General features: G+C 35.6%; 1 protein-coding gene across 10 annotated transcripts in view; it reads right to left on the bottom strand.

Moving 5' to 3' along the window:
* Positions 1-12601, bottom strand: part of LOC138694369 (calcium and integrin-binding protein 1-like) — a 126776-nt gene extending 114175 nt beyond the window's left edge. For 6 of the 10 annotated variants that reach the window (XM_069818038.1, XM_069818040.1, XM_069818042.1 and 3 more), the window contains exons 1-5: positions 12407-12600; positions 12259-12293; positions 10744-10794; positions 6476-6723; positions 3304-3502 (exon numbers count right to left, since the gene is read on the bottom strand). In XM_069818038.1, coding sequence (XP_069674139.1) covers positions 3304-3502; positions 6476-6723; positions 10744-10794; positions 12259-12293; positions 12407-12457 — 584 coding nt within the window. In that variant the 5' untranslated portion in view covers positions 12458-12600. Of the gene's footprint in view, positions 1-3299; positions 3503-6475; positions 6724-10743; positions 10795-12258; positions 12294-12406 lie in introns of those variants that run through there. The other 4 variants (XM_069818034.1, XM_069818035.1, XM_069818036.1 and 1 more) reach the window with 3 other exon arrangements.
* Between the last annotated feature and the right edge of the window lie 3869 nt (positions 12602-16470).

The following is a 16470-nucleotide window of genomic DNA, read 5'->3' as shown; positions in this document are numbered from 1 at the left end:
GCGTCCGGAAGTCTTGGGTTCAAAGTGCAGTGAACTGACTCTGGAAGTCTTGGGTTCGAAGTGCAGTGGACTGTTATCTGGAAGTCTTGGGTTCGACATACCGTGAACTTGAGTGAGTGAGCTAGAAGAACTAGCCAAGGCGAACGAACTGTGAACTGAGAACTGACAGTTTTGTTTTTGTAAATAGTGCTTTGTGAACATTAGTTGAGATTAGGAGTACATTGTTGTTCTTCTCAATAATCCACGTGAATAGTCACTGTCATTCTGTGGAGTGCAATAACGACTACTGTGTTGCAGTGTTGAGTGGAATACCCATTGTTGACGGGTATGTGGTTGTTGTGGAAATAAAAACCACATTGTTATTGAATTAATATAAGTTACAGTAACAATTGGATACAGTTTTATAATTATGTACGCAAGAGAAAAGCAAAAATGAAGGACTAGTTCTTCTACGAAATCAAAACATAGAAAGTATAACTGATGACAAAGAAAGTGTCGACTTATTAAATTCGTATTTTATTTCAGTTAATGATGATGATGATGATGATGATTATAATAATAATAATAATAATAATAATAATCATCATCATCATCAATACAGGTTTTAGTCCCAGAAAGACTGTTACGGTTCACATAAGTTCAGCACCAGCAGCAGCAATAATAATAATAATAATAATAATAATAATAATAATAATAATAATAATAATAATAATGCCGCTGATAGGGGCGGTTGTGTCACAGAGTGTGAATGTGAAGCAAAAGTAACTTTTACAATAACTTCCTAAGGGGTTAGAGAGAAAATAAAGAAATAAAAAAATTGGAAGTCTCGAGGACCAGATAGTATTGCTACAGAGATTTTAAAATTAAGTTCCGAGGCCATAATTACATACTTAGTGCAAATATATTTCATGTTTCCATAAACAACGCAGCTATTCCATGTGAACTGGAAATCAGCTATAATAATATCCATATATAAAAGTGGAAATAAAGTAGATGTCGGAAACTAGAGACTGATTAATCTTGCATCTGTCATATGTAATCAATCAATCAATCAATCAATCAATCAATCAATCAATCAATCAATCAATCAATCTTCTTAATGTATCCAGCTGTTTCTGTCATATGTAAAGTCATGGAACATTTGATATCGGATTATATTCATCCTGTTCTAAATGCGAGACTGATTTTACAACTGCCAGCTTGGTTTTAGGGAAGGCTTCTCATGTGATAGTCAAATTACTTCGCTGGTTCAGGATGTAGCTGAAGAACTGATGCAGTTGTGATTGATTTTTCGAAAGTATTTGATCTGGTGCCATATGACATATTAATAGATAAGTTAAGTAGGCTAGAAATAGATAAAAGAGTGGTTCTATGTATCCAAAAATTCTTACAAGGTAGAACCCAGAGAGTTAGAGTAGGTCACGAAATATCGGAAATTGGAAATGTAAGTTCAGGGGTGCCACAGGGTAGCATTCTGGGGCCATTACTCTTTATAAAATTATAATATACGTAAATGACATGCCAAAATATTACATCCAATGTGAGACTATTTGCAGAGATTGCATTTTCTCTAGAAAAATTAGAAATAGTTCAGATGTGGATGCTATTCAAACTGATTTGAATAAAATTTATAACTCGGCCATAATGCACAGGATGAAGATAAATGGTTCTAAAAGTAAATCTATAACATTTTGTAAAACTCGAGAGGAAACTAGTCTAAACTACAAATTCATTGGTGTTGTAATTCTGCAAGAATACCTAGGAATATATTTAAACTCCAAACTTTCTTGGGGAGAGCAGGTTGAAAATGTTGCGGGTAAAGCATGGAGGCTAGCCCCAAATCGAGGGAAATAGCATATCTAATGTTAGTGCGACAGTTAATGGAATATGGAACTACATGTTCGTATCGCTATAGGATATATCAGATAAATTCCTTAGAAGGAATCCCGTATTGGGCAGCTAAATTTGTTGAAAGTTAAAGAAGACATGGGAATAAATGATAAAAAAACTTAAATGGGAAACATATGTAGAAAAACTAGAATAACATCATTGTATAGAGCACATCTAGGTCAAAAAGCATGGGTAGACTTAACAGCTTGGTTAGAGAAGCCAACGTACTATGGTAGGAACAATCATGGTTTTATAATCAAATGTAGGAAACAGAGAATGAATGTAGGTAAATTCTCATTTTTAAATCAAACTATAAATGTTTGGAATGACCTACCTGCAGCGGTCTTTGAGGGATGTCCTTCCTTAAGAAGATTCAAAAGTAACTTAAACAGTTGTGTATAAAGTGTATATAAAAAAAAAATACATTACATTACATTACTTAAGGTGACGTGTATTTACTTAGTCTGACGAGTTATTTCCTTGGTTTGAATTGTAAATTAGTTTAAAATAACTTGTAAGAGGGTCTTAGATTAGAAATTTTTAGTTTAACGTAGTTCTGTTTATAAATATGATTCTACAGAACAACAAGGGTGTAATTTTTTGTCTTATTTGGAATGCTGTTTGAAGCAAGGTGAGTCAGTGAAGATACGGTTTAAGTGGCAGTGAACAGTTTCCATCAGTGATAATTTATGTCAAGGAAATGTGTTCTATAGTGTCAGTGAAATATGTCATAGTGCCAGTGCAGTGAGTGAGAGGAGAGTGAAGTGAAAGAGTACCGCTATCAGTTTAGATTCACTTATTAATTAGGTTATTTTCTCTATTATTTACTGTGTATTGTAATTATATTGTGTATTAGTTGTTTACTGTGTATTAATTGTTTTAATGTGTATTAATTGTTTTATTGTGTATTACAATTGTTGTTTGTAATTAAGTTATTACTGCCACCGGGTGTTTGCCCACTTGCAGTATAAATAAATACATACCAATTGTCTCATTTCTAAACCCTCTATGCACATGCCTAATCATCACGTGACTATGTATTCATGTTAACATTACAGTCATGTCCCAAAACATAGTCCACAACTTTTTTCAATGCCCTAATTGAGTTTTTACTTGAAGTTCATTTTTGGGCCATTGTTTTAGCTCAGGAATGTGCTTACTGGCACATACAAGAGTAGGGAGAAAGATGGCTATAAAAATATCTGCATGACATGCGTCAAACTATATGAACAGGTTATAGTTTTAATTTTATGGATATAGTTGTTAATTTCTTATTTATATATTTATATTCCAGATCCAGCTTACTTCATTCTATAGCATAAGTGATGGTGGGATGGTGGTGGTCTTTGTTAGCTCATGTCAGCAGCAAGGTCTAACAGGTGAAAGGAAAGCTAAGCCAGTACTTTTACTTACTTGGCAAAATCCGAAGACTTCGAAATAATGTGCTCGAATTCTGCAAATGACAGTGCACCATCATCGTCCAAGTCAGCTTCATCTAAAATGTTCTGAATGAGATGCTGCATGTCCTGTTCACTAAGACGCTGTTGTCCTGTGAGGCGGTCAACTACTTGTCTGAGATCTGTCACACCCAGCATATCATCCCCGTCAAAATCTGAAACAGAAGAATTACAATTTATAATGGCAGACATCTAGGAGACAAAGAATATGATAAAGATTTTGGTGCAACATACAAGTCTGAATAAGGAGAAAGTAGGATGACATGCACAGAACTCAATCCAAAGAAACCGAATATGAATGTGGTATGTGTATATATTAATCGTGGTAAAATTGATTTGAGGTTTTCACGGAGCTCATGCAGATGAGAGATTTTTAGGTATCTAGCAAATAAAAAAAAAACATGCAAGCACACACGCACACACACACACACACACACACGTGTTAACAAAGGAACATGGCCATAGGAAGAAGAATCACCATGGGTTACCTTTCTGAATTATTTATAGATGAAGGCACGAATTATGCAAAAATCAGGGAGGGGAAAGCTGTATTTGATGTCAATCAGGAGGTAAATTGCAATCTACTGCAGATCTCTGAGAATTAAGAAAATGTTTTCAAAACTAAGGCAGGCAGAGAGACCAACCAGCACTATGTCCACACTGTTGTTTATTAGGTATACTAATTTTAAACCAAATACAGTATGTCAATATATCTCAACTGTCAATATTATATAAACCACTACTGGACATCAAAAAAATTATGATATTACTTTTAAAGCACTGGGTATTTAGCGTATGTTCTACTCCTATTGTTTAATGCATTCACTTCTGATTTATTTGAAATAACTGCAAAACAATATAGAAATATTTTAGTGTAGGAGTTAAAAATCAAATTCTGACTTTGTCTACCATTTCCGAAACCAATTATTTTAAATCTATTTTATACAGGGTGTTTAAAAAATACGGGGCATAATTTCAGGTATGTATTTCCCACATGTAGACAATCAAAATAGTTCATTACAACATGTGTCTGGAAATGCTTCATTTCTGAGTTATGGCCTTCACAACATTGAAATTCACCGGAACGTTTTTCTTTCCGCAGGTCGTTGTCATTACAGAATATGTTCAAAATGTCCACCTCCTGCTTGAATACAGACCTCACATCGATGTCTCATTGACCTGCGAACATGATCCCAAACTCCAGGAGTATTGCGTATGTCCTCAGAACATGCCACAATTCGATTCCGAAGGGATTCCAAATCAGGCACCGGAGACGAATAAACCAATGATTTTAAATGGCCCCACAAGTAGAAATCGAGAGGGTTCAGATCAGGTGAGTGTGGAGGTCAAGCACTTGGGTCATCTCTACCTATCCATCGATCAGGAAACCTTCGATCCAAGTATCGGCGAGCCGTACGACTGAAGTGTGCAGGAGCGCCATCATGCAAGAAGTGAATGTGTTTACGATTGATCAGTGGAGTGTCTTCTAAAACATGAGGTATGGTGTTTCCCAGGAAGTTTGTGTACGCCTGCCCCGTAAGTCTGTTTACAAGTACATGGGGTCCAACTAATCGATCACCAATGATACCGGCCCACATGTTGAGGGAGAACCGAACCTGGTGATGAGATGGAACAGTTGCACGTGGGTTTTCATACGCCCATACATGCTGATTGTGGAAATTTGTTATGCCATCTCGTGTGAACTGTGCTTCATCTGTAAATAATACTAAGGCAGGAAAGTTCGGATTTACACCACACTGCTGCAAGAACCACTGACAGAACCTAACTCGTGCAGGGTAATCTGCTGGTGACAGGGCCTGTACACGTTGCAAATGATAAGGATACAATTGATACTCTTTCAACAGTCTCCAGACAGTCGTATGAGGAACATTGACTTGCAACGCTACCCTTCGTGTGCTGATAGAAGGAGTCATGTTCACAGCCTCCAGAATCTCCTCCTGTACTTCTGGAGTTGTAGATCTTGGTCGTCCCCTTCCCAAACCAGGAGAGTTAAATTTTCCATACTCGCAAAGACAGTAATGGAGACGTACAAATGTCCTCCGATCTGGACATTGTCGCTGTGGGTACCTCTCCTGGTACAAACGACGAGCCAGCGCAGCATTGCCGTCCGCCTTACTGTACATGAAGTGTATCTCTGCCAGCTCTTGATTTGAATACATGTCACACAGTCTAACGCCTACACAACACTGAATGTAACCTTCGCCTCGGAATGAACTGTCAGAGTGCCCTCTTAATGTCTCCTTTGACGGCAACGACCTGCAGAAAGGAAAACGTTCCGGTGAATTTCAATATTGTGAAGGCCATAACTCGGAAATAAAGCATTTCCGGACACATGTTGTAATGAACTATTTTGATTGTCTAAATGTGGGAAATACATACCTGAAATTATGCCCCGTATTTTTGAAACACCCTGTATTTAAAATGGCACTGCATACAACACTTCAATTGTAGACTTGATATAAGACATGTAATTTCATTTTTAAAAAATTCACTTAAAAATAATTTGTGAAATATGCAGAAATTATTACAATTCTTTACAATTGCGTTACCAAAGAAAGTCATAACCCCCACTGACCAAAATCCGTATTATGCAAGGATAACAAATCCCTGAACTAACCAAACCTAATACCTTACAAAAACTCGCTTTCTATGTATCTACCAAAAAAGCTTACATGCAAAATGTGATCCTGCCTCTCCACTCGATATCACTTTCACAGCAACTTTCCATCCTTACTCCAGTGCGAAATTGTTGTCATCGCTTTCTATGTACCTACCAAAAAGCTTACATGCAAAATGTGATCCTGCCTCTCCACTCGCCATCACTTTCACAGCAACTTTCCATCCTTACTCCGGTGCGAAATTGTTGTCATTGGTCAATTTGTCATTTATTTATAGTACATATGACTCGACTAGAAGCCAAGTATATGTAAATACATCCTTCCTTTCTTTGGTAAAGCAATTATAAAGTATTTACTTACTTACAAATGGCTTTTAAGGAACCTGTAGGTTCATTGCCGCCCTCACATAAGCCCGCCATTGGTCCCAAGTACAATTAAAATATTTACAATGGATGAACAGATTTGTGTATTTATAAGAATGAAAGTTACCAAAGATTCGAAATGCATGTTCTGCTTTAACTGCTTTTGGTGCTCCATCACTGAACACAGACATCATATCGAGGAAGTCTTCAAAAGTACAATCTCCATCATGACTTGAGCTAAATATTCGGCAGATTCTATCTCCAAATGGATTTACACGTAATTCTGGATACTGGAGTATTTTAGTCATAGGCAGTTTGGCATTCTTATTATGACCCACTTTTTCTGGTGCAAGAGCTTTGAATTTCTGATGGGCACTGAAAGTAAAAACAATTAACACTATGAACTGTGAAACAATCATATTTCGGTTTCAAATGAGTTTATGGATATTCAAAAGATACTTTATATTGTCATAATATAGTACCATTCTAAATGAGGCAGAAGAGCAAGTGGACAGCTTCAAATACTTGGGGTGTACTATAAGCAGTAACATGAGCTGCAGCCAGGAAGTCAAAAGGAGGATAGCAATGGCAAAGGAAGCTTTTAATAGAAAAAGGAGCATCTTCTGCGGACCTCTGGAAAAAGAACTAAGGAAGAGACTAATGAATTGCTGTGTGTGGAATGTAGCTAGTATTGTATGGGACAGAAACATGGACATTACGACAAAGTGAAGAGAAGTGACTAGAAGCATTTTAAATGTGGATATGGAGAAGAATGGAGCGTGTGAAATGGACAGATAGAATAAAAACGAAGTTGTATTGGAAAGAGTGGGTGAAGGAAGAATAACTGATCAGGAAGAGAAAAAGGAATTGGCTGAGAAGAAACTGCTCACTGAAGGATGTAATGGAAGAAAGTGAATGGGAGAAGAGTTTGAGGCAGAAGAAGATATCAAATAATAGAAGACATTAGGATATAAGGAACATATGCGGAAACTAAGAGAAAGGCAGAAAATACGAAAGACAGAAGAATGCTGGGTATGCAGTGAAAGACCTGCCTTTGGGCAGAACATTATGAATGAATGAATGAATACAGTACAGGTAGATGCAAAATAGCTCATATGAGATATAATCTTTAAATTATTATATCTATGCCAACCGAAATTTCGCATATATTTATTAAATTTATTGATGGAAACATTTTTTATTAAATCAGAGCAATTGAAGGGTTGATAGGAAAAATAACCCATGCCAAAAAAACACATTTTTCAGGGGAGGGAAAAAACATTATATCTTGTTATGTTGAAATAAATATATTACTTGTACTGCATTTAGTTGTTAAATATTATTATTCAAGTTATTGTGCATTTTTGGGAACTTTGCATTGACATGGGTTCTTTTTCTAGAAAAAAGATAAAACAGAACAATAATGTGAACATAAGAATGAATGAATGAATGAATGAATGAATGAATGAATGAATGAATGAATGTAAGATAAGTGAACATTGTATTCACACTAATATATTTTTACAACTTTTTCCAATATTAAAAAAAATAATTTCTCACTAGCAAAAATTCTAGAAGACATTATTATTGATATTATAGTACACTTATTCCTATTGGCATTCATACAGTCCTCTCTGTAGATTGAAAACTCAAAAAAGTTTCATATCCACTGTTCAAGAATTAAAACAAAAAATCAATATCCCAAATTTAAAAGAAAACTTACAAATTAAACCAAGCCCTTTAACTCTATTAAATATAGAATATAATCTAAATTTAACAGAAGAAATACTGAAATCAGAAGTAAACACTGAAATACTGAAACAACAATTGTCTTTAGACACAATTAATATTAAGAAACCTTCACAAAACTGGCTTCATTTATACACCGACAGATCCTTGATCTCTAGAGAACAAGGTGCCGGTGCAGGTGTTACGTGCTGTCTCTTCTCACTTTATAGATCTCTTGGATAAGGAACAACAAGTTTTTATGGTGAAATCATTGCAATAAGTGAATGTCTCAGGAATCTTCTATGCCACATCAATAAATTTAGGAATGCAGTTATATTGTCAGACTCCAAAGCAGCTATTCTATCAATCGTCTCTAAACACACACCTTCATCTCAAACAGCAGAAATAACTAAATCGCTCTCTCAATTAATATCACTCAATAAAAGAATTGTATTCCAATGGATACCATCCCACTGTGGAATCCTGGGAAACGAGAATGTGGATGCTTTAGCAAAGAAGGGCAGCACTGCTACTTACAGACCTGTTACTAAATCTACGTATTACTCTGTGAAGAGATTTATTAAATCTACATACTTAGACTTCAACAAACAAAATTTGATAACTCAATCCCAAGGGAAAAAAATGGAACTCTCTGCGTCAAAATCCACAGTTAATTCCCGATTTACCACGAAAATCGCCTGTAGCTGCATTTAGATTGGCAACAGGCCATGATTGTTTGGCCAAACACCTGCATAGAATTGGAATATATCAGTCCCCTAACTGCCCATTGTGCAACTCAAACCAAGAAATGGATTCGGAACATCTCAAAATCTGTGCTTCATTGGCTGGTCATGATAATATCTTTGAAAAATATTGGAGTGCAAGAGGTCAAATGACTTTATTGTCAAACGCCTGGCATTAGAAAACAACAACATAGTACACTTTTTTATTTCATTCCTATTCCAATCCTACTCTTTAGTCATCATCACCACTACTACTATTGTCGAAAAGATCATCTTCAGCATCACTTTCAATCACATCTGGAACAGAACTTTCAAGTGATTTATAAAATCACACACTGACGGGCTTCAACACATCATACAGGGTTTTCAAATCTCGAAGTTTTCCTGGATTCAAAGGAATAGGATCTGTGTAGAGCTTTGCCAGTTTCCTAATTTTTTTATGGCACATGACTCCATATTCCATTGTACGTATCTCTGATTTCAAAGCATGCATGTTCCCGAGTTCTTTTGAACATCCTAGCATCCTTAAGTTTAACTGCTGGCCGGAGAGTCTTCAGAAAAAACTCGTCAGTGGCTTGTTTGATATTATAGAGGTCATCTTGATCAATGTTGACAACTTGAAAAGGACTTGGTTTTGAGCGATATGATCGCAATATTTCGTTCCATTCTGCTGAGGTTTCAACAACAACTTTTCTCTTTCTTTCCTCTATGATAGAGAAATATTAATCATTCGGTCAGCATGAGTGGCCTTGCACTGGGAAAATGTAAGTGATTGATTTCAACATTTTAAAACAGTATGCTAACATGTACAAAAAATGAACCATCACATAGTTATTTTGCCCTGAGCACTCATCTGATAGCAGTACAAGATCCTCTATCATGTCATCGTGGTTTTTCACGAAGTAATTATGGAGAAGTGACGTAACACTATTTTGAACCTTGTTTCATACACACTCATTGTATACATACATACAAACCCTATCGTCACTGAGATCATCGAAAGATGCTAGTGTTGCACCCCACACAACACAAACATGCTGCATTCAGGACAATGGTACACAGATTATTCAACATACCCATGAGCCAACATCACTACAATGAAGAAGTGAACACAATCAAATACATAGCAAAAGAAAATGGTTACAACCCAAACATAATAGACAACATCATAAGGAACACAAAACAAAAACTCAACAAACAAAAACACACAAAACACAACACAAACCCAAGAACACAAGAAATACATCACACTAACATACGAAAACAAAAACACACACAAGATCGCATCCTCATTCAGAAAACAGAAATACAACATAGCATACAGAACAGAAAACACACTACAAATACATCTCAACACACAAACAAATAAATACAACCACATAGGCGTATACAAATTCACATGCAATAGTTGCGACAGTTTCTACATTGGATAGACAGGCAGATCATTTAAAACTCGATACAAAGAACACATTAAAGCAATAACCAGAGGACACAATACATTCACATAAGCCGAACACATAACTAATGCTAACCACACATACAATAACATAAATACAGACATGGAATTCCTACACATACAACCCAAAAACTCAACACACTAGAACAATATGAAATATACAGACACACTAAAACACACCCTGATCAAATTCTCAACACACACACTATTTGACACCACACTTCAACACTTTTCAACAATCGAACGCACCCACACAATGGGCAGCGAAGTTCGAGATGACGCCGAAACAGCTGTAAGCCACACATGCTTACACAATTAATACGAGTAAGATCGCCATTTAATCAATTATTTATATTCAAGTGTTAAAAGTAGTATGCGAAAGATTCAACATGAAATTCATTAGCTGCTAACCATTCCTAGAGATTGGGTTACAAGTGTTATATGTCCAATATTTAAAAAAGGACATACCTCCGGATATTCTTGTGTAGCCAGCGCTCAGCAGAACACACCTTCTCATGGCTGAGAAAAAAAAATATCTGTGCAGAAACATGACTGAGGATTGTCTCAGCTCTCTAGCTATCATCTCCATAAGGAAAACAAGGTCCAGGGAAAATATTCGTCTAAAATAATAACTGTTCTTGTAAGAGTATTTTTCCTGAACCAGAAATACAATATAATAAATATAGGCCTAATATTGCCTAACATGTACTATATGGCTAGCTTCCAGATTACCACAGAAATGGGGTAATCAGTTGTTATTTACCACTGTTCACTCCCACACAACCAATTAGTGAAGGTGCAACATTTAAAAGTTTCTCAATTCGAAAGGGCGGTGTCTACTTCGATACCGGTACTCTACAGAGTTAAGCCTAGTATTAGATATTCAAAAGACAAATAGAAAAATTCTCTTTTCACTTGTAAAAACACTTGTAACCAATGATATCAAGGTGCAATCTACAAGCATCAAGCAGTCTATTTGCAGTTTAAGTGATCAACCCGAAGAAATTTAAGTGTACTTGAGTTTCATTTCTAGTGGGGTTTTCTATAGCATGCGACACTGAAAGTTTTTTAGTGGAAAAATGGTCTAATTTTCAAAGGAAAGGTAGTTTGGAACGTGAAGAATTCATATAATAGGCCTATATCAATGACTTGAAAACATATTAGAAAATTGCTAAATGTGAAACTAGTGCTGAGGTACCGGTGATTTCAGGAGTGAGAAAATCTTTGGATTTATTAAGTGATATTGTGGAGATGCAGTTGATCGTATATACAAGGGATAACAAAAGAAGCCTAAACTAACCAAACCTAACCTGTCACAGATTCGTATATATACAAGGTGTAAGCTTATAAACGGAGTACTAGGGGCACTACCTCAGCGCTAGAGTAGCCACCGGACCTAACCCAACTTAACGCGAATACCGAAAAAAAAAAAAAAAAAAAAAATATATATATATATATATATACATACATTTTTACGACGTAACAATTATGAGCAAAGCTAGCCTACCCTAACCCAAGTTGGAAATTTCGGTGTTGCGTGCTATAGAAAAACAGAGTGGTGTATAGAGAAGAGGGTAGAGGAAAAGAAAAAAATTCTTGTTTGGCGTGGACCTGTGAATGCCAGTCGAATACTCCAGACAAGCGTTTTTTGGTGCGATTACATTACATGTGTAATAACAGCTCAACTGCATTACCCCGGTATTCTGAAACTGTTCCTAAACTGGTGCAAGGTAGGTGTGGTGGGGACAGAGGGGAAGGGTAGGATCCGTGTTTTGAAATTTATTACGGATTTCCCACTGATAATTATATCTTAAAATACTAAAAAGAGCAGATTTGTCTGCGTTTGTCGAATGCGCATCATCATGCTTACGAAAAGGCACTTCTCAGTGCCAATAATTTATTTTGTGTGCACAAAGTTGAAATTTTGAAGTAAGAGAGAAAGGAAGGAATCCGTGTTCTGACATATTTTTAAAAGTTACTCACTATAGAACTTCTTTCTTGGTAAAGTACGTCAAGTCCTGAAACAAATAAATACAATTTGTATTAACAGTGATGATATGTGGATAAAAAAAAAAAATTAAGGTTAAAACCGACATCCCATCTCATTCATTCAAAAATAATGCGGTCTTACTTGGTAATCTTGTAGCTCCTCTTCTGTGAACTGACTTTTCCCTTGTCCCATTTTCCCTTTTCGAAATATCAATATTGCCTGCCAAACATTACTGTAATGTCAAATCATGGGTCAAATGCGATTAAAGTACTCCGTGTCAATACCAACGAGTTAGATACTACAGTGCATGGTGGAAACATAGTAAAGGTGTGGGACTGCGCATGCTGTTGCGATAGCGGCCGAGGCGTGTGACGTCATCTTTACTGCAGACAGCGATCGCAGCTCATTGCGTTGAGTACATTTTCTTTAATAAACCTAAGTAGACATTAATTACAATACATAATTTGAACTGACTGTTGCCAATGTTATTCATATCCTTTTCATTGTGCGTTTAAGTTCATGTACTCTTTAAAGAGTTATGAATAAAATTTAAAAAACATATAAAAAATTAACAGTAATAGCTTAAAAGTCGCACCCTCAAATCTGCCGTCCTAGGCAGCTGCTTAGTCTGCCGAGGCCTAAATACGCCCCTGATTGCATGTAGGCTACTGTACCTGTTAACTTTCAGCGCAACAGGAGCATCCAGCACTAATGTAACAATGGAAAATCGCGGAGCCACTGAGTCTATTGTCACAGAGAAATGCCAAATACTAATACAAAGAATTCAAGAATTAGAAGAGAAGAATTACTCTCTAGAAACGAGGATTAAGGAATTGACAGCTTCCAACAGGAAACATGAAGAAGACAAAAGAAAATTACATGAGAATGTAATTTCATTGAAAAACATTAGACAAACAAAAGTTAAATCTAAAGTGGCTGAAATTTTGAAACCATTTTTCACTATTGGGCAAATTGATGCTCTTTTGAATAAAAAGCGTAGGGTGAAATGGTCTGTAGAAGATTACGGTACTGCAATAACACTTCGAAACCTAAGTCCAAAAACATACCGATACTTAAGAACAAAATTAAATTACCCGTTACCTGATTTGTCAACTCTGAGAAAATGGGCAGTAAAACAATTATCGCTTGAGGAAGGGGTGCTTCATGATGTCTTAAAATTGATGAAGGCGAGAGCTACAAATATGTCGGAGTTAGATCGTGTAACAGTATTAGCATTTGATGAAATGTATTTAAATGAGGAGGTTTCTTTTGACAGTAGGGAAGAACAAATAATTGGACCTCATAAGGCAGTGCAGGTTGTTTTTGCACGTGGTTTGTTTGCAAGGTGGAAGCAGCCCGTATACTATAAATATGATCAGACAATGACAAAAGAAATCCTAACAGACATAATTTGCCAGTTAGAAGGCAGTGGTTTTCAAGTTATGGCCACAGTTAGCGATTTAGGTGGAAGTAACAGAAAATTGTGGCATGATTTGAAAATTTCTACCAAACTAAATTGCAGTTTTCCTAATCCAAATGATTCAACTCGAGAAATATTTTTTTTCAGACGCTCCACATTTATTGAAATTACACAGGAATCACTTTCTAGATCATGGTTTCAACTTGAACGGATTGAACATTTCATCAGAACCAATTCATGAACTTTTACGTGCATCCTCGTCCTCTGATACAAAATTAGCTTACAAGTTAACTCCGTTACACTTAAGTGTCCGTGGTACCCAAAGACAAAAAGTTAGTTTGGTAGCACAATTATTTTCCAACAGAGTTGCAAAGGCTTCGAAATGATGTGGTGAAAACGAGCTGTTGAGATCAAATGAATGGAAAGAAACTTCAAAGGCAATAAAATTAACTAATGGTTGGTTTGATTTATTTAATACCGTTTCTAAATTCGGCACCCACAGTGGGCTGCATAGTTACGGAATAAACCTTCAAGATCAGAATATTATACTCTCATACCACAGTTAAAGTAGGAGAAGCAAACAGGAAATTACCTTATCAAGAGGGGATTCTAATAAATAATAAATCATTAACATTGTTGTATGAGGCAATGAGGTACAAGTACAAAATTGAATATATCATCACAAGAAAACTTAACCAAGATCTGGTAGAAAACTTTTTTTTTTTCGGAAATTAGAAGCATGGGTAGAACAAACGTTCATCCCTCTGCTTTAGATTTTAAACATTCTACTGAAGTGGTACGTACTAGGTCGAAATCCATTATCTCAGTTTTGTGAGAACAAAAACACCTCCGATTTGCTTTCGGAAGAAGAGGCATTAATAGTGGGTCCTAGTACAAGCCAATCAGAAGTCAATGATAATCTGCAGAAAGAACTATGTGCAACGGCAGAATTTCTTAAAGGCATTCTGAAACCGGTTAAATTTACCAACGATCGAGATCCTGAAGAAAATATAGGCCTCCCAGAAAAAATATGTGAAATCTCTGCAAGACAGCGGATATCCCAGGAAGGATTAAAATATATTGCAGGATATGCTACATCAAAACATATGGAGCAATACCCGAATCTTGGAATTCCCACAAAATTGTCAACTTCTGCTAATCAAAAAGACTGGATTACTACAGTGTCCCGTGGAAACTTAATTCTCCCTTCTAAGGATCTGCAATTGGTTGCCATGCTTGTTGAAGTATATTCTCAGATGTGCACGAAGATTCTGTTTCTCATGAGAAATCTATAATAAAAAAGACTGTAAATTTGGTTAATTCTGCCATGAAAAACGAAGCAGAAATCAATTCTCCTCTTCCGCCAGAAGTAATTACGACATTGGTTAGAACAAGAACATTTATTAGAATTAAAGAAATTAATAAAATAATAAAAATGTCTGGAATTTCAAAGAGAAATATTATAAAGAAAATGAAAAAGATTGCATAAGAATAAGTATTTACTTAACAGAGTGGGATTTATAATGGTGAAATTATGTTATGTCGTGTGTGGAATAATAAGGTAAATAATGTAGTAGACTATATTATGTCTCCAATAGCCTGAATATATAAAAATATTTGTTTACTATAATGACAAATTATTCCAAGAAATTCATATACATATGTTAATGAAGGTTCAAAAGTACTTGAATTCATGTACAAAATAATGTATGTTATAAATAACTGTATAGATCTAAGTATGTATATATTTATTACACATTGTATTGTAATAATTATTATAAAACCACGTGTATATTACAGAAGGCAATATTATTAATGACACACTGCCATATCACATTGTTTCTTGAAACTTGAGTTTAATATGTAATAGATCATAATTTTATTACGTTATCATTTCAAGGTAGTTCCTATTGTACTTGAATTCATGTGTAATATAATTTGTGTGATATATGGGCCTAATTTTGTGCATATTTGTAGCATAATGTATTATAATTATTATAAAAGTACGTGTATATTACAGAAGACAATTATTAACGTTGCACTACCATATAACATTATTTCTTTACTCTTGAATTTAATTTATTGTTCACTATTTTATAATGTTATCACTTCAAGATAGACCCTATTATAGCCTATACTGTCAATATTTACTGAATACACAAACCATGAGTTTTATTTATTCATTTAAATCTATGGACGCAGATCTAACCATCAACAATCTGTTATGTTGACTGTGTCATTCGAGTGCGGCCTGCAGTAAAGGTGACGTCATGCGCAGACTGAACGAAAACACGCACAGCTTGTCCCACACCTCTACCACAGTCTAATACTTACAGTCACGCAACTTCAACACTTTTTTTTGCCAACATTCGCGACACTAGCGCCCAAGCGGCAGGCAAGGCACTGGTAATAGGGTTGATAAAATCTCGTTCAGCCAGCACGTGCTTTAAAGGGATGGGAGATGTTATAAACGTTTTAATCATGCGTCGGAATAAAGGCAATGTGTGCAATGACAAAAATTGCAATTACAACAAATTTAAATCTCCGAATTTATCGTTCTTCAGATTCCCTAAAGACCAAGAGAAAACCATAAATCAGTCATAACCAATAATCCACGTTGTAGGTAGCCTACGTATTATGTTCTATAACATATTTATTAGTTATCAGTTTCCTATTTGTATGTCAAAGTAAATACCTGTTACAGTATATTATTTTTTTTGCAGAGATCATATGTGTAAATGTGTAACCATTCCGATTTTGGATAATGTATTTAGAGTTTTTAATG

This window comes from Periplaneta americana, chromosome 2 (assembly GCF_040183065.1).
Source record: "Periplaneta americana isolate PAMFEO1 chromosome 2, P.americana_PAMFEO1_priV1, whole genome shotgun sequence".
Lineage (NCBI taxonomy): Eukaryota > Metazoa > Arthropoda > Insecta > Blattodea > Blattidae > Periplaneta > Periplaneta americana.
The sequence above is the reverse complement of the archived record's forward strand: the minus strand, read 5'-3'. Positions and strand labels throughout refer to the sequence as shown.